General features: G+C 39.3%; 1 protein-coding gene across 3 annotated transcripts in view; it reads right to left on the bottom strand.

Moving 5' to 3' along the window:
* KIAA0319L (KIAA0319 like) overlaps positions 1-22,734 on the bottom strand; it is a 93,364-nt gene that overhangs the window by 3,636 nt on the left and 66,994 nt on the right. For 2 of the 3 annotated variants that reach the window (XM_033954131.1, XM_033954130.1), the window contains 9 exons: positions 20,713-20,845; positions 19,296-19,444; positions 17,780-17,931; positions 17,397-17,535; positions 16,843-17,002; positions 15,257-15,399; positions 12,616-12,738; positions 11,601-11,691; positions 11,423-11,517 (listed from right to left, as the gene is read on the bottom strand). In XM_033954131.1, the coding sequence (XP_033810022.1) occupies positions 11,423-11,517; positions 11,601-11,691; positions 12,616-12,738; positions 15,257-15,399; positions 16,843-17,002; positions 17,397-17,535; positions 17,780-17,931; positions 19,296-19,444; positions 20,713-20,845 (1,185 nt within the window). The remainder of the gene's footprint in view (positions 1-11,422; positions 11,518-11,600; positions 11,692-12,615; positions 12,739-15,256; positions 15,400-16,842; positions 17,003-17,396; positions 17,536-17,779; positions 17,932-19,295; positions 19,445-20,712; positions 20,846-22,734) is intronic. The other variant, XM_033954132.1, reaches the window with a different exon arrangement.

The raw sequence follows: 22,734 nt of genomic DNA, 5'->3' as shown, positions 1-22,734 counted from the left end.
GTGCTTGGGTTCCAACTGCCAAAATCTTTGTTAAGACTTACTCCAGCCCATCTACACCCTCCCAGTCATTGAAGCCCTCCCCAGCCCATCCTCCACCAAACGGCCATACACAGACTGTGCAAGTCTGCCTAGTACTGGCCTAGTTCAATATTTAATATTATTTTCTGATTCTAGATCCTTTGTGTTCATCCCAGGCTTCTTTGAACTCAGTCATCATTTTCCTCTCCACCACCTCTCTCGGGAGCGCATTCCAGGCATCCACCACCCTCTCCGTAAAGTAGAATTTCCTAACATTGCCTTTGAATCTACCACCCCTCAACCTCAAATTATGTCCTCTGGTTTTACCATTTTCCTTTCTCTGGAAAAGATTTTGTTCTATGTTAATACCCTTCAAGTATTTGAATGTCTGAATCATATCTCCCCTGTCTCTCCTTTCCTCTAGGGTATACATATTCAGGGCTTCCAGTCTCTCCTCTTACGTCTTCTGGCGCAAGCCTCCTATCATTTTCGTCGCCCTCCTCTGGACCGCCTCAAGTCTTCTTACGTCTTCTTACCTTCATTACAGGAAACAACTCAAGACTTTCTTGTTTATTAAATTTCTTAGCTCTTAAAACTAAAATATTCTTCACGTTGATTTATGTATCATAGCTAGTCTTTTGTAAACTGCATTGAACTTTACGTTAATGGCGGTCTAGAAATAAATTCTTTTTTTTTAAATTTTTATTTATAAATTTTCCATTCTTACATTATTTGAATCATAAAATTATTATTAATTATTACATTTCTAGATTATTATCATTAATAATTCATAGTATTTAAAATATAATATGATAAAGATTATACAATAACATAAAAATATAGTTCCCTCTCCCTTTTTATATAGTATGTTTCCTATATCTTAATCAAATCCCACCCCATTCATATATAATTTTTATCATTGTGCTAAGAAACTAATCAGTAGAATATTTTGTCAATGGTTGCCAAATTTTCTTGAAATTAAGAAGATTCCCTTGTTGTAACGCTAATATTTTTTCCATTTTATAAATATGACAGACAGAATTCCACCAGAACGTATAATTTAATTTGGTATAATCTTTCCAATTTTGAGTAATTTGTTGCATGGCGACTCCTGTTAGTATTAGTAATAGCTTGTTATTATTTGCTGAAATCGGACTCTTAGTTCTCATTGCAGTGCCAAATAATATGGTGTCATATGAGAGTCCTACATAATTCTCTAGTAACATATTAATTTGGGGCCAAATTGAATTCCAAAATGCGTTTACACAGGGACAGAAAAAGATTAAATGATCTAACGTCCCTATTTCCAATTTACAATGCCAGCATCTATTAGATCTAGTACTATCTATTTTTTGCAGGCGCGTTGGGGTCCAGAACACTCTATGTAATAAGAACAACCATGTTTGATTCATAGATGCTGACCTTGTAGATCTTAATCTCCAGGACCAAAATCGTGGCCATTGAGACTCAGAAATTGTCTGACCAATCTCAATACTCCAAATATCCCTAAGACCTGTTTTCTTTTTTTTATTTAAAAATCCGTATATTAATTTGTACCATTTTGCGGCTTGGTGACCCAAAAAATCCGCCTGGAAACATAGATCCTGTAGACTATATTGATTATTTAGATTTTTCCACTCAGGGAACCCTACCTGAATGGCCTGCTTCAATTGCATCCATTTAAAATATTGTGTTTTATTTAATCCAAATTTATTTTGCAATTGTGAAAAACTAAGCAGTGATCCTTCTGATATGACATCATTCAATGTTCGTATTCCTGCATTTATCCATTGTTTCCAGACGATTTTAAATCCGCCAATTCTGATCCTGGAGTTTATCCATATTGATTGATTTAGAGATTTAGCAATAGGTTTTGGTGACAGATTACTGATGTATCTCAATGTTTTCCAAGTGTCAAATAAAATTCTGTGGTCTTTGTATCTTTTAGGCATTGTTATAGTTATTAACTGTTCTGGATATAAAGGGAACAGGAGCCGCCATTCTAAATATAGCCAATCTGGTACATTTTCTAAAAGATTTGGGAGGATCCAATACATACCCTGTCTTAAAATATAGGCTTGATGATACCTATAAAAATTTGGAAAATTTACCCCCCCTTCCATAATTGGTCTTTGTAATGATACTAAAGCGATTCTTGGTCTTTTCCCACACCAAACAAATTTTGTAAGAACATTGTTAAGTTTTTTATAAAATGACCCCTGAAAAAATATTGGAATCATACTCATTTGGTAACAAACCACAGGCAATATCATCATTTTAATTGTTTGAATTCTTCCCCACCAAGAAAGATGTAATGGATTCCATTGCTCACACATTTCTGTTATTTTTTTCAATAAAAGTTTTTCATTTTCTTTGACTGTATCTTCAATTGTATTTTTAATCATAATTCCTAAGTATTTTATTCCATCCTCTTTCCAAATAAATGAATATGGGTCAAATAATCCTTTGGTACAATGAACATTTATTGGGAGAATTTCAGATTTGTTCCAATTAATTTTATATCCAGAAAAAGTACCATATTTTTCTATTAAATTAAGTATACATGGAATAGTAGTTTCCGGTTCTCTTAAATATAATAATATATCATCTGCATATGCAGATAATTTAAATTCAAAACTGGTAAATGATATTCCCTTTATCTCCTTAGTTTTATTTATTGCAATTAATAAAGGTTCTAAGACAATATCAAAAAGTAAAGGAGACAGAGGGCATCCTTGTCTAACTCCCCTATGCAAGTTAAATCTATTTGATAAATTATTGTTAATATATAATCTTGCTCCAGGAGAGCTATACAATGTCTGAATCATTTTAATAAAACCGGATCCTATACCAAACCATTGTAATGCTTGGTATATAAAATTCCATTCCACTCTATCAAAGGCTTTTTCTGCATCTAAAGATATTAAAAAAGCTGGATCATTTATATTTTTTGCTAAATTTAATGAGTGGAATGCTAATCTAGTATTATTTGATGAATGTCTTTTAGCAATAAATCCTGTTTGATGTACATCAATAATGAAAGGAAGAGCTTTTGCCAATCTTAATGCTAATACTTTAGCCATTAATTTGTTATCCACATTCAATAATGAAATAGGCCTGTAATTTGAAACCAGAGTAGGATCTTTGTTTGGTTTTGGTAAGACTATAATTATCGATTCTGCCATAGTACCAGAAATATTTTCATTCTTTATTTGATATTGATATAAATTTAACAAATGTGGTAATATGATATTTTGGAAAAATTTATAAAATTCAACAGTATACCCATCTCCACCTGGAGCGGATCCAACTCTAAGAGACTTCAATGCTGTTTCTAACTCTTTTAAAGATATAGGTTCTTCTAAACTTCCTTTTATATGATCTGGAATATTTGGTCCAATATATGAATTTAAAAAAGTTAATCCGTCTTGTTCTTTATTTTTATAAGAATTGGAAGTGTATAATTCTTTATAAAAATCAAGAAATTGTGTTATAATATCTTTTGTATTGGTATGTGTGTTACCTTGTGTATCTTTGATTGCAATAATCTTAGATTTTCTTTTCTTTACTTTAAGATAATTTGCTAGTAATTTCCCCGCTTTATTTGAATTTCCATAATATTGTACTTGTTTATTGAAAATGTCTTTCCTCACAATTTGAGAAGAAATCTCATTATATTTAACTTTTAATTTTAATATTTCTTGTAATGTATTATTTTCCCATTTCTCAATTAATTTATTTTCTAATAATTTAATTTGCTTTCCTATTTCAAGAAATTGTTTTTTTTTTTGTTTATTAATAAATGTTGAGTATGAAATAATATTTCCTCTCATAGTTGCTTTAAAAGCATCCCATAAGATCTCAGCATTAATAGTATCTGATTCATTAAATTGAAAGAATTCTTGCATTTTTATTTTAAAATCTTCAAGAAATTTTGAATCCGTTAGTAAATCATTATTAAATCTCCATATTGAATCAAAGTTTTCAACATCATAATTTTGAAGATTAATCCACACACCAGCATGATCTGAAATTATAATGGGATCAATTATTGCTTTTAGTACACGCTGCGCTATATTATTAGAAACAAATATATAATCAATTCGTGAAAAAGATTTATGGACCTGAGAACAAAAAGAAAATTCCTGTTCATTAAAATGAAGAATTCGCCATATATCTACTAAATCACAAGATAGTATCAAATTATCTAAGCCTAATGATTTCATAACTTTACTTGGTTTTTTATCCAAAATCGGATCCATTACAGCATTGAAATCCCCTGCTACTATTAAATTAGATGTAGCCAGTGGTAAAAGTATTTGTTGAATTTGTTTAAAAAACTCCATTTGATTCGTATTAGGAGCATATAAATTGAATAAATTCAGGGTTGTATTTCCCAGAACCATTTCGATATGTACCCATCTACCTAAGGGATCATAATTAATTAATTTAAAATCTGCATTACATTTTTTGTTTATTAGAACAGCCACTCCAGCTTTTTTCTTTAAAGCCGGTGCAAATAAACATTTAGAAATCCATCCTCCAGATAATTTTTTTGATTCAATTTCCGAAAGATGGGTCTCTTGAATGAAGTAAATGTCCGCATTTTGATTTTTAAGGAACGATAATAATTTCTTCTTCTTAATAGGATGATTTAAACCATTGACATTCAGCGAATACATTTTTATATCCATCTGATTAATAATTATGTTTTAACCAATATTCTATGATAGTTTACAAGATTAGTTCCTAGCACATTCAATAAAAATTTATCTCCTATCCCACCCATTATTTTCCCTCCCCTCCCACCCATTATCATATTCTGATTTGGAACACGCATTGGTCATGCAAAACCTACATCTCCATCCCCAGGCAACTAATAATTCATTATATTATTTAAAAACATATTTCTAAATTCAATACATTCTTTATACTTCCACCCTTATATAATTGAAATTTATATCGATTTAATCTATAAAATTTTATAAATTTACTGAGAATTATATATATTTGATTTATAAAATTAAATTCAATATCATGCATACATGTAATATAATACTCTTAATAAATAAACATATTACAAATATAGCTCTTATTCTCTATATATCTGTAATTCATCATATAAATTAAATATATCCATTTTTATATAAATATTAATATTAATAATAATGCATTTCAATCATTTTCATAGATCATTTTCATAATGAATTAATTTGAATGAATAATTGAATAAAATATACATTTTATATCAATAAATAAGTTTTATAATATATTCATATTTTATTAATTATCTACCAATCCATTATTTAATTCCTTATATTTCATAATAAGTTAATATGACTGAATAATTGAATTAAATAAAAATTTTATAATAGACATCTATTTTATTAATTAATCCTTTCAATAATCAAATTATTTTCTTGTATATATTTCATAAAATTATAATTTTCTTACATAGAATTAAAATATTGTTTTTATAATAAATTAATATATTTCATTTTTAAATCTTATTCTTAATATAACAATAACAAATTTTCCTTTCAATATTTTTAATGATAAATTTATTATAAATCATTTCATTATTCATTAATCATAATAAGTTAATATGCTATATAATTGAATAAATTCTCTATTTTGATTAAAATATGTATTTTATATAAATATTTTAATTTTATAATTTATTTATTTATATTTAATAATTTAAAATTTTTTTTTTTTATTTTATTTTATTTATTTATTTATTTATTTTTTTTATTAGTAATATTAATGAATGTGGATGCTAATATTTTATTAATAATTAATTTAATAAAGTAATATTATATTATTGCATCCACTATATCAATAAATTATATTTCCAGTTAGTAACATTTCTTATGTCTTAATTTTTTTTTTTTTTTTAATCTTCTTTATTTTCTCTTTTTTCCATCTTCTTTCTTCTTTCTTCAGCTGAATTGTTCTTTTTATTCTGTTTTTTATGTAAACATAGGTTCTTTTTGTGTCAAAAATTCTTTCAGTTTTGCAGGGTCTTGAAAATATATGGATTTATTTCCACTGGATACTCTCATAGTGGATGGATAATATATTCCATATATGTATCCTTTTTCTTTCAGCTGCTGTCTGTATGTGAGGAATTGTTTTCTTATGTTTGCTGTATATTTAGCAAAATCCGGTACTAAAATCAGTTTTGATCCTTTATAATTCAAGTTTTTATTTGCTTTTGCCATTTTTAATATTTCTTGAGCTTGTTGATACCTTAAAACCTTGAATATCAAAGGTCTTGGAGCAGCCTGGTTTACTGGCTTTCTTGTGGGGATTCTGTGGGCTCTTTCAATTTCTAACGGCCATTTTGAATTGAGCTGAAGCAGTTTAGGTAAAAGATTTTCCAAGAATTGTACAGGATCTCCCCCTTCAATATTTTCAGCCAGCCCCAAAATTCTGATGTTCTTTCTTTTTCCTCGGTTTTCCATATCCACCAATTGATTTTTTAAAGCTGCTACTTCTTTTTTATCTTTGTCATATTCTTGTGTGAAGGATTCAAATTTCTCCATTTTTTCTTCCATCACTGTCATTCTCAGTCTTTCGGTTTGGATCTCTTGTTTCATATTAAGAAGTTCTTCTTTAACTTCAGATATTTTATTGGCATTTTCAGTCAGCATCAGTTTTATTTTGAACAGTTCAGTCATAATATCGGACTTTTCAGTGAGTTCTTCAGTCTCCATCGGGAACGGCACACTCGATGGTGACAGGGGAGTTACTTTTGTTCTTTTTGCTGATATACCCGATGTTGAAGGTTTTTCAGCTTTTCCCTGCTTCATACTTGCCATTTCCGACGTTGTTTTATGTATTTTTAATAGCGATTAGACAAAGTGGAAGTTTTATTTTTATTCCGTTTGTTGCCTGGATACGGGAGCGCTGCAGTTAGGCTGCCATATCGTGCGCGCTCCAAGCCACGCCCTCCTAGAAATAAATTCTTATGTTATTATATTGTGGCTTTTCAGAAAAAGAACTCGAGAGACTACAGCTTCCTCTAAACACCGCCAGCCTAATTTTCAGAATGAATCGGTACAAGAGGGCAAGTCTGCTATTAGAACGACTACCCTGGCTGCCGATGAAAAAGCAAATCCAGTTCAAGATAGCCTGCATGGAGAAAACACGGACGGACTAACGTCTGATATTAAAGTCCCACACTCCTCCTTCAATTCACGAGTACTGCAACGCTTCAAACTATCCTTCCCATCACCTCAACAAGTTTGTCAGAAGAAGATGCTTGAGGCCACCTTTGAATACCAAGGACCGCTTATCTGGAACAAACTAAACTAAAAACATACCTCCTCTCTTTAACCTCTTCCTTTTAATAACCACAAGATCTGACTTGAAGAACTAGATTCAATTCTTATTGTAACCCGCATAGATTCCTTGTACAGATTGCGGGATGTCGTAAGATCTGATGGGCCTGGTTCTATTTAAGCAGTTTCCTCCCCTGCTTTTTTCTCCCCTTTCCCCGTTGTACTTACGGGTTTAAATGTTACACTTTTCTATCTACTTTATGGCATTCTGTTCTTAACTTTGTTTTTTTATTGTATTTTTCCATGTAAACCAGTGTATCGCAAACTATTTGCCGCGACACAGATTCCAGGTGTGTTGCAAGATGCCAGCGACTGTAGGCTGTCAGCTGGCACCGGCGTCTCTCTTTCTCGCTTCCATCATTAACCCCTACCATCATAGAAATAGGCTCAGGGCTGCAGCTGGAGGGCCACCACATGTGCATGTGATGTCATCATGTCGATGTCCATGCACTTCCGGATGCCCTCCAGCTACGGCATCGAGTTTAATGTTCCATGGCGTCAAAACGTTTACGGGACACCAATGTAAAGCCTTTTGAGCTGAACCCAGAGAAACATGAACAAACAATAAAATATCAACAACCAACCTGCTCTGTCTCAAAGCGTGAAAGCTTGTGAAAACAGACAGGTTTTGCTGCCTTTTACACCTGGCTGTGGCACAAATGGCCTAACAGAAGTCCCGCAGTGGACCATGGTGCTTCTTTAGCCTCAGAATAATGCACTTTTGCTAAGGAGGGCCAGTGTCCCCTCCCATCTTCCTGTACAAGAAATCAGAGCAGCCAACACCCCTCAACTTCCTTCAAGATGAGTATGTCTGCTGGAACTCAACTGTCCACAATAACCAAAGAATACATAAGAACATAAGCATTGTCTCCGCTGAGTCAGACCCGAGGTCCATCGCGCCCAGCAGTCCGCTCACGTGGCGGCCCAACAGGTCCAGGACCTGCACAGTAATCTTCTATCTATACCCTTCTATCTCCTTTTCCAGCAGGAAATTGTCCAATCTTTTCTTAAACCCCAGTACCGTACTCTGCCCTATTACATCCTCTGGAAGCGCATTCCAGGTGTCCACCACACGTTGGGTAAAGAAGAACTTCCTAGAATTTGTTTTGAATCTGTCCCTTTTCAACTTCTCAGACAGGTCATGAGCACCTCCTGCAGGCATCACATATGTACCACACTGCACGAGGAATGTAACTGGGCACGGCATGTTCTGTTAACCAATAAATCTTCCAAGTTATAAGCGTCATGAAGAAATATATATTGGGCCAGGCTCTAAGAGGCATGAGAAAATATATACGGAGCCATATTAAACTGTTATTCCAGTATCTCTGAGATATTACAAATGGTTTTATGGCTGTAAGGAAAAAGCAGAGTAGTAAACAACATCCCTCTTTCAGATCCTGGATATAAAATGTGCCTTTCCCACAGTGATAAGTCAAGACTTGTTCAAGTAAAGAGCCTGACATTTCTAGGCGTGTCATTCAAGCTCTCTCGTTTTCAGCATTATTCTGGCTTCAATCTTGCTTTCAGACAGGAAACCCACCTCACTATAGAACATTTTGGCTTTTATGTTTTACAAACTTTTCAGACTTTATGTATACTGTCCTGGCCATGAGACCATCCTGCTCACAGAAGAGATGAAGGGTAAAAGGATGAAGGTTTTTTGGCATAAGTGTGTGGGCTTGTGGCTGCCTAAGACACCAGGACTCAACCTGGTTTCAGGATTTTATACATGAGAAGCAATGAAGGGTCTAGGATTTCTTTCACAGTGACCCGCTGCACATTTCCTGTGGAAGGTACCACTTGCCGCAGAAAACAGGTGAATACTTTTATATCAGTGTTTCTTAACACGCGGCACTGCGTGGGTCTCCTGCCCCCTTCCTCCTTAATGGCCCCCGAGGATCCCGTGCCCTCCTTCCTGCCCGCCCCCCTCCATCAAAGCCAACCCAGAAGGCTTCCCTCCGATGTCAGCAATACCGCCTTCAAAGTGGACTGTTCCTTCCTGCCTTCAGCAGCACTTGTTGAAGGGATGCATCAGTGGCTCTTTCACACTGCACGTTGCTGACCTGGAAGGCTTCTCTCCAACGTTGGAGGGAAGGCTTGTGGGTCAGCCACGTGCAGTGTGTAAGAGCCGCTGCCCACGTATCCCTGCAACAAGTGCCGCTGAAGGCAGAAGGAGCAGCCCAGCTGGATGACCCTGAAGGAAGTGAATGTGGTCCTGAAGTGAGCAAGTAAGGGAGAGAGGGGAGAAAGGAGGGGGGGGGGAGAAGGAGCACATTTGGACATGGGAGGAAGGGAATAGAAAGGGAGAATTGTTTGGCATGAGTGAGAGGGAAAGAGATGGTGCACATGGGGAAAGGAAAATTGTTGGGCATAGAGAGAAAGGAGTGAGGTAGAGATACATGAGGATGAGAGGGAGAAATGGTGGATATGGTGGTGGAGAGGGACCAGAGGGACAGATTGATGGGGGGAGGAATGTTGGACATAGTGATGGAGGAAGAGATGTGGCATGGTGCTGGAGAGGGGTGAAAGAAGGAGAAATGGGCATCCTCTCTCTACAGCAAGGGAGGGAATGAGAGAGGAACAAAGATTGAGACATGTTGCCAATAGGGGTGGAGGAGAGAGAAAGAAAAGTTGGACTCAAAGGGAAAAGAGGGAGAAATATTGGACTGGGAGGGGGTCCAAAAGCAGGAAGGGAGGGGAGATGTCAGACCACTGGAAGGGGGAGGGTAGGAGAGAGATATGCCAGACCAGGAAATGGAAGGGAAAGACAGGAGAGAGATATGCCAGAATGCGGGAAGGAAAGAGATACTAGACCATGGGGGAGTGGGGGGGGGGATGTCGGACCATAGGAATAAGAGTTTAAAAGTAAATTACTGTGAGGTTTGGAATGGTCAGAATGGGAAAAAGGGCAGGAGGGGAGAGCAATGGCATGCCTCACTTGGTGGCTCCAGGGGAAGGGGGGAGGTGCTGCTGGACCTGGTTGGTGGGGGGAGTGTGTGTGTATGAGAGAGAGAAAGAGAAGGGCAGAGTGGCTGAGGGCAGGTGGGATGTGTGTGAGAGAACTAGCCCAAAGTGACCAATCGAGATCTCTTATTTCTCTGCCATTTTCTTTTCTCCTGTTTTTATACAATAGGTCCCATTTGTAAGTCTCATTGTTCATTTTTTACTCAGGGCCCCTTTTACAAAGCCATGGTAAATTGCACTGACGCCGATAGGAATTGAATGGGCTTTGGTGCGTTAACAGTGGCAGCATCGCTACCCCGGCTTTGTAAAACGAGTCCTCTGTACGAACACAGCAACTGATAAGAGGCCACACAGTTTATGGGAGTGAAAAATAACTTGTTATTTTGTGGTTACCAATGATGTATTGTTAATAAGATTATACAGTATTGTTTGTATATTAAAAATGAATGGAAGAAATGGCATTACGGTTAATACTATTATTATGGGGGCGTGGTCTGGGGGCGGAGCTTGGACGAGGTGTTCGGTTGATATTTGTAGGGGAACTTGGCTTGAAGAAGTTGAGCTACACGGTGGCTTTCAGTCATCTGAAATCTTGGTCTGACTGGTTTAAGCATAGCTGTCTATAATGAGAAAACAGACGCATCATTTACGCAGGCGTGAGAGCGTTAGGCCCTTTGCTGGTGGAGTTGCCCTGTCCACAGCTGGGAGCTGCAAATGCTTCTTGCTGCCTTCTCCTCCTAGGGGCCTCCCCGAGCAGCACAGAGTCCACACTAAATAATCACTTCTGTTGCAAGCTGCAAAGGCCCGTGAGTCCCATTTGCTCATCTGGGACTGGGAAACCGGCAGCTTTACAAGTACCATGCATTTGTATGTTGTGAACGCTTGCAAGAACACTTTTTTTACGCTTAAACTTGCAACCGTTAGAATTTTAAAACCTTCCTCTCCTTTACAAGACTCACTCTAAATACCATGAAGTGTGTTTTGCAGCTGAGAGCAAGCTTTGCCTGAAAACTGATGTGAATAGTTTTTTGGAAAGCCAGCAGACCAGAGTGATATAAATGTGTCCTCAGACCTGTATCATCACTTCCTACCTGCCTTGGCACTTGGTTTCAGTTCCAGGCTCTCCAGGTCATCCATAGCATCCAAGATTTTGTATTTACTTTTCCTTTTGGGTTTTCCTTTCCTCCTGAAATGAAAGAACACAGGTTGGGCAGGGACTTGCTGCTAGGGACACTTGAGCACTGCACTGGCCTTTGCCGGGTGACTCACTTTTTACAGCAGCACACCAGCATCCAGGACAAGATTCCAAGGGCCACCAGGATCACAAAAGAGGCAATGACGACATACAGCACACTCCACTCTGCAAGAAAACCAGGTGGCTGTGACTTCCAGGGCATTAGCTGCACAGGTCTCAGATGAAAAAACAGGGAAGATTTTCTTCTAGAGGCACAACATGGTGAAATTATCCAGGAGCTTCTCTGCATCCATCATTCTGACGTTGCTTAAAATGCATTTTTTTTGTTTTTTTTTTTAATTCTTTAATCATTTTAAATCTTAAACAAGTGTACAATAAAATATCCATTAAACTTTCAATATAACACTTGAAATTCTTAATCATATCATCTAGAACAAAAATATACATCCCCACCCCCCACCCTTCTTAAAGTAACTAAATTTCTTGAGTCATTTTAAAACAGACAATAAGTGTACATAAATATATCAATTATAATTTCAATACAGCACTTAAAATTCTTAATCAAATCCTCAAAAACAAAAATAGAAATTCCCTCCTTCCCACCCTTCTTAAAGTAAGTAAAAAATCCCCAGGAAATTGGAAAGATTATACTAAACTAAATTATACTTTCTGGTGGAATTCAGTATGCCATATTTATAAAATGGAAAGGGTGCTTGCTATGCAACAAGGTAATTATAATAAGTTTAAAAAGATTTGGGGGCCATTGATTATTTATTCCAATGATCAGACATCTTAAACACCTCAGTATTGGTTAAGATAAAGGAGGGTGGGAGTATGAATGACAATAATTGATAATTGTTAATTATTAATATATGGGTGGGAGGGATGGGATTCTTTTATATTTATATATCTGGAGGATTACAAATAAGATTGTCAAGTGATTAATTAATATATTTCTGAGTGATTATTGTACACTTGTTGTAATTTCTGAAAATGAATAAAGATTAAAAAAAAAAAGAAATCCCCACTTTACAATCTCTAATCTACCTGATGACAAATGGCCATGGGATTAATGAGATGACTACACACCACAATTACGCTCCCCGTCTCCCAGCTGCACTCGGATGATGTTCTCCATCCAGAAGGGGTCGCAGATGCAGCGTTTGGTGAAGGAGTCGCAGCGGCCGTGATCAGAGCAGTTCAGCTGGCAGGCTGCAGGCATACAAAGATAAGCAAATAGTCTGCTCATTTACACTTACATTGTCCCTACCCCAGAGAGCTGACAGTCAGAGGGAGGCCAAATCAAGCTTGCCCAAAGTAACAGAGACAGGGATCTTAGGCAAGAAAGGACCACATGAGCTTCTAAACATCACCCCAAAGAGCTGCTGCACAAGGCAGGTGGTAACTTGGTGCATCTGTATGTTGTTTTAGAAGGATCCAGGCATAAACGCTAACCCTGTCCTCTGCTCTTGGCATATCGCTTTTATGCATGTGCAGTTTTAAAAGGGGTTCCAAATGCTCTAAGCTCCTAATTCTATCATCTCATGATTAATGTCATGCTTAGAACATAATTGACCTTACCTACGATTGGCCTTAAATGGCAGTAATTTGCAGCTACGCACGTAGCAGCCCTTAGTCGCAATTCTAGAACATTAGTGCAACTCCTAAGAGGTGAAGTTGTGGGAGGGAGATGGGCAGATCCAGCCTGTACGCACTAAAGTTATACTGTAGATTACTATCAGTTCCGTGTGTAACTGGTGGGGGTGAGGACAGGAGTTGGCAGGGGTGGGCCCAGCACAGATGCACTAAAGTTACAGATCACCTGCATAATTGACAGCAGTTAATGGCTGGTGTAAATATTCGCTCCGATATGACCTAAGGCGCTAAAAGGTGGACTTACACTCCTTGTTAGGGCTACCATACGGAAGAAGAAAAAAATAATTTTAATTGAATCGGTAATTTAAAGAGTGGGTAACCATTTGTGTCTTTATCTGCCGCCATCTGCTATGTAACCCTAACCCTAACCCTAACCCTAACCCCTCCCCCACCGTACTTTACTGACCCCCTCCTCCCCCCTGCTGTGTACACGCCCCCCATCCCTCTTTAATTTTCCTGGCGCGAGCAGCATCCGGAACTTGCTGCCTGCTCTCCCTCCGACATCACTTTCTAGGCGACGTCAGAGAGAGCAAGTTCATGATGCTGCTCACGCCAGGAAAATTAAAGAGGTACGAGGGGAAGGAAGGGGCACACAGGTGGGGGTGCGGATTGGAGAGGAGGAAGGATGCTGGTGCCCCCATCAAGACGGTGCCCGGGCCAGACCACCCCCCTTTTACTTGCCACTGCTTACCCCTGGCATTCTAGGGTAAGAACTACACATGCAATTCCCAAAATAGAATTTGTGTTTAGGCATGAAAATGAGAGCTAACTTTAGGCAACCTTTATAGTATTACCCCCTAATCGCTTATAAAATCAATTTTTACTGCAATCACACAATGGTTCTGTTACAAAACCACAGGCAAACTCAAAAGACACCACTCCCGAATGGAAAAATCTTAGTAATCAGTATAGTCTGCCGCTCTTATGTTTTCAGGTGGATTTCCTGGGACACCAGTCCACTCAGTGGTATAAATTAATATCTGAATTTTAAAATAATAAACTAAAGACTGGTCTGCGACACATTTGGAGCATTGAGATTAAGTGTCTCAATGGCCATGAATTTGGGCTTGAAGGATGAGATGTACAGTATCTGCGTCTATGAGACCAACTTGGTTTTTTCTGTTACATAGAGCATTTTGGACCCCAGTTCATTTACAGAAGTTAGATAGCTCTAAATCTAATAGATGCTGGCACTGTCATCTCGAAGCTGGGACATTAGATCATTTGTTATTCTGTTGTCCATTGATACATGCCTTTTGGAAATTAGTTTGGGGTCCAATAGCTTGTTGGAAAATCCAGTGGCATTATCATATGATACTGTGTTATTTGGTATATCAATGACAGCTAAGAGCCAAATATCTTCTAATAATAATAAACTTACTCATTGTGACAGAGGTTGCCATACAGCATATTATGAAAAATTGAAAGAATTGGGATCGTCTGAATTACAGCTTTTGGTGGAACTCTCTTTGTCACATATTTAAAATGGAAAGGGTAATTGCCAAGCAGCAGGGGAATTTTAAGAAATTTCAGGATACTTGGGAGCCATTAACAAAATACTGTAATGAATGAATATCATTTTTTCCCTTAAATAGGTGTGGGGGGGGGTATTTTGGTTTTCTTATGAGTGCAAGAATGTGTGTGGGGGTTATTATATGTTTTCTTATGTTTGAAGAAAATTATTGAATATGAGGGAGGGAGGGATATGGGATCTGAATTAGATTTTAATAGGATATTAAGTGATGTATTTAAGTATAAATTGATGTTATATGCTGTTGCACTTATTGTAAGTTTTAAAAATGAATAAAGAATATAAAAAAAGACACCACTCCATGAAAAGAAATAAGAAAATCCACACACGTCGTCAAAATCACCCTCACCTATCCCAAGTTAAAGATTTATGAGAAGGATTAACTGGTGGTCTCTAATTTGAACACATGTTTTGTTTTTAACTATGCAGCATGCTGAAGACACGGGTAGTGTTGCTCCTCAGACCCTACAGTGTCTCTCTGGTATGGCAGGGTGGGGAGCTGCTCCCACTTATTACAGATTTATCAGAGCCATGTTCACTCACTGACTGTGTTGATTTCCAGTGCCCGGAATATAAGGAAATCCTTCTGTTGCTTATGGAGCTCATTTCGGAGGGTCCAAGCCACCTGGTGGCCTTTCAGAACCTGGTGGGGTGGCTGATTCTGCACATAGAAAACCATCTTTGTGCTGCAAGTGAAAGAAAAGGGGAGGGCGTTTGAAAAAAGAGAGCTGAAAGCACTAGTTGAGTACAATCCCCCCTAGAGAACAGCCTCACAAACTCACAGACTCCAGAGCTACAATCCCCCATATATGTCTCCAATATTACATTCTCCCCCATAGAGATCAGCCCCACATCTGCCTGAGGATAAATTTGTCTCCAATGTTACATTCCCGGAGACCCTTGAACCCCCACATCTGCCAGAGGAGAACTTTCGATCTCAGAAAGGTAAGGGGCTTGGCTCTAGCTGACAGGTTAACTTCCTGTCAGCAACTGGGAATAGCCACTCAGAGCCTTGGTTACTGCTCTAATGGAGATACCCAGTGGCTATCAGATGTGTAAAATCATTGCGATTAATTAGAACACTGGGAAACCAAAAGCTTGATAGGGGAGGAGAGATATCATGGATCCAGCTCTCGGCGCAATCATGAATTTAGCCAGTTCGCAAGATCATGTAAACCTAGGCCCCAGGGCTAGAGAGGGAGCTCTGTGAATCATGTTCAAATTCAGGAAAAGGGCACTCCACTTAAAAACCAACATCAGAAACAACTAGGAGCGATGGTTGCAAAAGACCAACCACAGCTGGGTCTGTTTGGCAGCCGCTCAGATCTCTGAGGTGTCTAGTATCCACACATTCTCTTTGCCGATCAAAGAGTTTGAGCAGGACACAGAGAGCTGTGTACAGAGGCAGAAAGGATGGAGACGGCTGGTTGTGAGATTAAATCCCGGTGCTGCTCCTTAAGACCCTGGACCCTTAATCATCCAGTGCCACCGCTTTGAATGTCAGCTTTGAAATGCCAAAACAACAAATAGGCAGTATACAAGTCCCCATTCCCTTCCCTTTATGTTTAGCTATTACAGAGCTGGGGGTGCAGGAAGTAGAGAATGAGACGGGGACAAATTTTCCCCGTCCCCGCAGGAACTCAATTTCCTGTCCCGGTTTGTTCTTTTCCTGCCCTTGTCCCATTCCTGCAAGCTTTGTCCTCATCTGCACAAGCCTCAAAATCATAAGTGTTCGAGGCTTGTGTGGTTAAGGCAGAGTTTACAGGAATGGGACAGGGACAGTGACAAAAGTCATGGGTACGGGAAAATTGAGTTCCTGCGGGGGCAGGAAAAATTTGTCCCCGTGTCATTCTCTAGCAGGAATTGCCCTAAACAAGGTGTTTCGCATATTCATATATCCAAGACAGTAACATGTGAAGAAACCAAACCTGCCCGGGAAAGTCTGTAATTTTATAGCTGGTTATATCCTAGTGAAGTGGGCAAAGATAATTGCATGTGAGCATCAAACCTAAAACCAAGTCAAAGAGGAGCTTCGATCAAAACCAAGATCCCAATAAAAAGAAGCCTGTCCCGATGGAGCCCCTTGCTGGCTCCCAAATCTGCACGTGCCCTCCAGCATCTCCTCTTACCTCTGCTCTGTGTACGGCTGGATCTTTTGCACCATGATATCTGAATCCAGGACCCCCAGCAAGACCCCAATCTGTCGCAAGAACATCTCCTTCCTATTCTCGGTCAACAGGCTCACGTTAACATCCAAAACCATCTCCACCAGGTCATTCTTCCTGGGGTCTAGAGAGAACAGCACCCCCCAGGGGAAGGGGGGTTGAGAAAGGGTATAAACTGTAGTCTCTAGTCTCAGAGGGGTGGGGGGAAGCAGGAGGCAGGAATCATGCTTAGCCATGACACAACAGTTGAGCATTCAAAAAGAATTTAATGTTAGAAGATTAATTCATTTACCTAGTGCTTTGGGCTGATAATTTAGGCCTCTATAAACAAGACAGAACAGACGGTCCAGGTACAGACTTAGTATGACATCACTTATAGCAGTGGTTCTCAATCCAATCGGGTTTTCAGCATATCCACAATGACTGTGCATGACAGTGCATGTAAATCTATCATATCCTGAAAAGCCGACTGGTTGGTGTGTCCTGCAGACTGGCTCTTTTCAAATGAGAGAACTCACCTGGCTTGACCTCCACAGTGGCTCTGTCGGTGTCACTCTCGCCCTTGGCGTCGATCACTTTCAGGTGGAAAGTGTACATTCCTTCCACCAGATTGGAGAGCAGAAGCACAGCACGGTGGTCTGAACTGTTCAACACCTCCTGTTGGTTTCAGTGCACAATTAAGTCAGAGTGAAAGAACTGGCTTTTCTCATCCTCTCAGTGCTAGACAAAAGGGATGAGTCCCAGAAATTAAATCTCTGCGAGGTAAAATATATGCCTTTTCAGAAACTGAATCTGATAAAACGCCACAATGGATTCCGTATACAAGAGTCACGGAATCAGGAAGCTACTTAGTTATAATTGTAGCAAGATTGTGTTTGCTGTTCTCTTGGGTGTCACTTACCCCTGCCGCAGGACTCCCCTCATCCCGGCTCCAGATGTAGCTGACGATGCCTTTGTCATCGGAAGACCTGGACCCATCTAATTCGGCTGTGATGGTGGGCAAAATAATCACCACATTGCCAGCAATCTTTGCCACCGGAGACTTGTTTATCTCTGATAATCACAATAAATTGTTCTTAGATATTAATACCGAGTGTCTCGGCATCCATCTCACAGTGCCCAACACTACCGCTATCTCCTCTCTAAACCCTGAGCCCCAAAGCCTGCTATGTCACCCTCTTCACTTACAAGCTGCAAATCCCTACTGCCTGCTGAACTTGCATTTGACCCATCTTTCCGTGCAGGAATGAAACTGAAGAAGACAGGAGATTTCCCCCAGCACTTTTTGTTCTGAGATAGAAAAGAAATAAAATCTCCACTTAACAAGCTCCAACCTGAGTGACCATCTAATGTTCTTGCTTTTAATTGGACTTCTTTTCTGGTTTTCATCTGTCCCTCCTCCTGTCTCAGGTCCTGACATGGTTAAGCCTGGCTTACGAGTTTGGGAGGAATGAGGAAGAGAGAAACAACTGAACAACAATGAGAGTCAGAATAGAGAATGACACAGGGACAAATTTTTTCCTGGCCCCGTGGGAACTCATTTTCTTGTCCCGTCTCCATGAGTTCTTTTCCTGTCCCTGCCCCATTCCTGCAAGCTCTATCTTCATCTGCACAAGCCTCGAGCACTTTAAAATCATAAGTGTTCGCGGCTTGTGCGGTTAAGGCAGAGCTTACAGGAATGGGGCAGGGACAGCGACAAAAACTCAAGGGGACGGAATGGGGAAATTTGTTCCCGTGCCATTCTCTAAGTCAGAAGCTGACCAGTAGATTATCTTGGTTTATGGTATGATATCAGGTGTTGACCGCATCGAACTGAGAGGTTTTGTGGTATATAAATGGGTTGTTAATTTATGTGGAGAGTTCATCCCTTCTCTGCTTGGAAACTTAGGTGCCAGGGAAAATGTTTTCTTTACTTTTTTCTCACTTTTTAGAGCGTTTGCACTGGCTTTTTCACTTTATCTCTCTATTTTTTAATTTAGTTTTTTTTTAAATTTTCTTCTCTCTCAGTGTTTTAGTTTTTTTAAAAAATTTCCTGAATTTTAGTTGCCAGGTTTTGGGTGCCTGGGAGACTGGGATCCTGGATGGCCTATGCCAGGCTTGGACAGATGCCATTCATTACCAGTGTAATTCATTACCAGTGTAATTTTCGAGCTTTACGAATGTAGAGATGATGCGGTATACAAACCTAAGGTTTAGATTAGATTAAATTAGATTAGGTATGCTCTGCCAGCTACCTTTGGTGCTGGGGATGGTAGAACGCAGTTCTAAGACCCCAAAATGAGCCTCCGCCATCAACGCTGAATCCAAAACTAGGGACAAAGAGGGTCCCATCTAGTAGAGCATAGTGAAGAGAGGGGAAACCTTCCACATAAAAATAATTTCAGCAGTTGCACAGGGCTGCACCAACTTTCTCTCACCTTCTTTCACAATGACATTCACAGAGCTTTGACTCTCTAGATTCCGATCGTCCTTCACAGTGAGCGTAAACTGGTAAGTTCCGCTCTGCAGCCCTGTCACCGTTGCCACGCCGCTTGTTGAGTTCTCAATCCTTACGCCATCTGGGCCTCTATAAAATGCAGAACAGTGAGGAGCATTAACAGGCGCTGTGCAAACTTCACGCCTTCATGCTCAAGGAGAAAATGACACGGGGACAAATTTGTCCCCATAGGAACTAAATTTCTCCATCCCCGTGAGTTTTGTCGCTGTCCTTGTCTCATTCCTGTAAGCTCTGCCTTAACCGCACAAGCCTCGAACACTTATGATTTTAAGGTGTTTGAGGCTTGTGCAGATGAGGACGGAGCTTGCGGGAATGGGGTGGGGAAAATGAGTTCCAGTGGGGATGAGGAAAAATTTGTCCCCGTGCTATTCTCTACTTGGGAGAACAGTATAGAAAATTGAATAAATAGTGTGAAGAGTTTCAGTCTCTGGTAACCAGAGCTGGTATTGTGACATCATAATGCCTTATTCCACCAATAAGAGCCAACCTCATCAGTGATGTCACAATGGCTTGATTGTCCTAGACTTAGCTCACTTTTGCTACATTTTGATTTCTAGAGTGGTGTAGTTTAGAGAATGACACGGGGACAAATTTTTCCCCATCCCCACAGGAACTCAATTTACCCATCCCGTCCTGGTGAGTTTTATCGCTGTCCCTGTCCCTGTCCCATTCCTATAAGCTCTACCTTAACTGCACAAGCCTCAGACACTTATGTGTGGTGCAGTAGTTAGAGCCACAGCCTCAGCACCCTGAGGTTGTGGGTTCATATCCCACACTGCTCCTTGTAACCCTGGGCAAGTCACTTAATCCCCCATTGCCCCAGGTACATTAGATAGAGTGTGAGCCTGCCGGGACAGATAGTTAAAAATGCTTGAGTGCCTGAATGTAAATCACTTAGACTGTAAGTGGTATATAAATGCTTAAATAAATAAATAAAAAGTGTTTGAGGCTTGTGCAGATGAGGGCAGAGCTTGCAGGAAAAGAACTCGTGGGGATGGCACAGGAAAATGGGTTTCCACGGGGATGGAGAAAAATTTGTCCCCGTGTCATTCTCTAATGTTACCTGCACATCTAGGCAAACACTCACAGGGATTACATTGAAAAGCACTCTACAGGCTGACAACTGCCCCAAGGGAGGGGAAAGTCCTCCATCTTCCAAAAAGTGAAAGGAAACTCATGTTCAATTAAGTGACTGGACAGCCCAAGACATTCCATGATGATGACCAGCCCTGTCACTTTGCAGGGAAGAGAGAAAAGCATCCGGCATGCCATTACTCTATCCTGCATTGCAGATAGACAGACGGGAAGATATATCAGCAGCAGAATGCAGAACCCACCGGGTTTTCTTCCAGAGGTAAGAGGTGATTTTCTGATCATCGCTACTCTTGCTACCGTCCAGAGTGGTACTGTCCACAGGGAGGGTCAGTTCTTTATCTGGACCAGCATCAGCCTGGGGGGCCTTGTTGTTCTCTGGATGAAAAGAAAAAAGGAGATGGGAGAAAGGAAACAAACCCGCACCCTCGTTAACTCCTGTGCTGCTTCCAGGCCCCAAGTTCCTCTCATGCGATATGCAGTGCTCCTCAGGGTTACACCGAGAGAGAGTATGTGGTTTTTGGGGAGGTACCATGGTGGGGTTCTTGAGCTCCCAATGCAACACAGCTCATTTCACTGCAGGCTCATTTCTTCTTTATTCAAAAACTTGCTCTACCACCTTTCTCCAAAGTGGTGTACAGACTAAAATTATAAGATACAAAAGGAACTCCAAATTGATTGAAAGGAAGGAACAACTTTCATAAGAACATAAGAATTGCTGCTGCTGGGTCAGACCAGTGGTCTATCATGCCCAGCAGTCCGCTCTCGCGGCGGCCCTTAGGTCAAAGACCAGTGCCCTGTGTACGTTCTGGTTCAGCAGGAACTTATCTAACCTTTTCTTGAATCCTTGGAGGGTGCTTTCCCCTATAACACTGATTATTAAAGAGCTCTGCTGGATGTCTGAGTTAAATACTATGATCCCTCAGGGCTTAAATTAAACTAGCAAGTGGATGACGTTAGCTGCATAATGCCTCTGTCTGTGAGCGGATACTTAGAATTGTGAACAGTCTACTCAGGCCCTGATTGGTGGATGGGCTCCTTGTAGGTCACGAGGTGTGTTCTTCTTTAGCATGGTTAAGAATGCCGCGGCCATATTAGTTATGGAATAAATTAAACGCTAAAAGCTTAAACATTAAGGATATTTCAATAAGTTTAAGGATGTGTGGGGGCCATTAATAAGTTATTATAATGAATAATTGTTACTTTTCCTTTTGGTTTTATCAATATTGATTTGGGTGGGGGGTGGATTCTGATATTGTATTATTACTGTGGAATATGTTATTACATTCTATATTACATGATATATAGGGTAGGTTGGATGGGAGGGGGATACAACTCATTTTGGGATTTGTTGTAGAAATTCAAGCGATGTGATATTTTAATTGTGAAAATGATTATGTACACTTGTTGTTGAGTATAAAATGAATAAAGATAAAAAAAAAAAAAAAAGCTTAAATGTTTCTGGTAAGCCAATATACAAATATTTTGTTAAAGGAGGCTTAGATAGCTGCGTGGAATTAATGGTAATTGTTTCTTTGCAGCATCTTTATCATCCCCGACCCTGAGGAAGAATGAAGCGCGTTGGAAGGGAATGAGGAAGTAATGTTTTTAAGCTAAGTCTCACTTTAAATCAATTTATTAATTTTTATGAATAAGCACTGGCACTTTAAATAATGAAAAGTTAAAAAGATTTATATCTAAAATATTAAAAGAATCAGCACCGATTTTAAAGCTCCGGTGAGGACGGCTACCACACTAGCTTATTCACTCTTTAGCTTCAGTGTGCCATACTGAGGAACTTCGGTGTGTGAATTTAATATTAAGAACTCAACACTATGAACTAAGGATTGGTGATTAAAGAACTATTTAGTTGAAAAATTCCCCTATAACAGCCTCCGGAAGAGCGATCCAGTTTTCTACCACTCTCTGGGTGAAGAAGAACTTTCTTACATTTGTAGGGAATCTATCCCCTTTTAACTTTAGAGAGTTGCCCTCTTGTTCTCTCTACCTTGGAGAGGGTGAACAATCTCTCTTTCTCTACTAAGTCAATTCCCTTCAATATCTTGAATGTTTCGATCAGGTCCCTTCTGAGTCTCCTCTTTTCAAGGGAGAAGAGCTTGAAATATACAGCACCATTATTCTTGTAACTTCATCTGGAAATATCCAGAATTCTCTCTGTAATTATCCTGGAAATGTCCAGTTTTCTCTTTTGTAATCCGCCCAGAACTGCAAGGTTGAGGCGGAAGAGAAATAAGTAATGTAATGTA

This window comes from Geotrypetes seraphini, chromosome 8 (genome assembly GCF_902459505.1).
Source record: "Geotrypetes seraphini chromosome 8, aGeoSer1.1, whole genome shotgun sequence".
Taxonomy (NCBI): Eukaryota; Metazoa; Chordata; class Amphibia; order Gymnophiona; family Dermophiidae; genus Geotrypetes; species Geotrypetes seraphini.
Note: the sequence above shows the minus strand (reverse complement) of the source record. Positions and strands in the feature narration are given on the sequence as shown.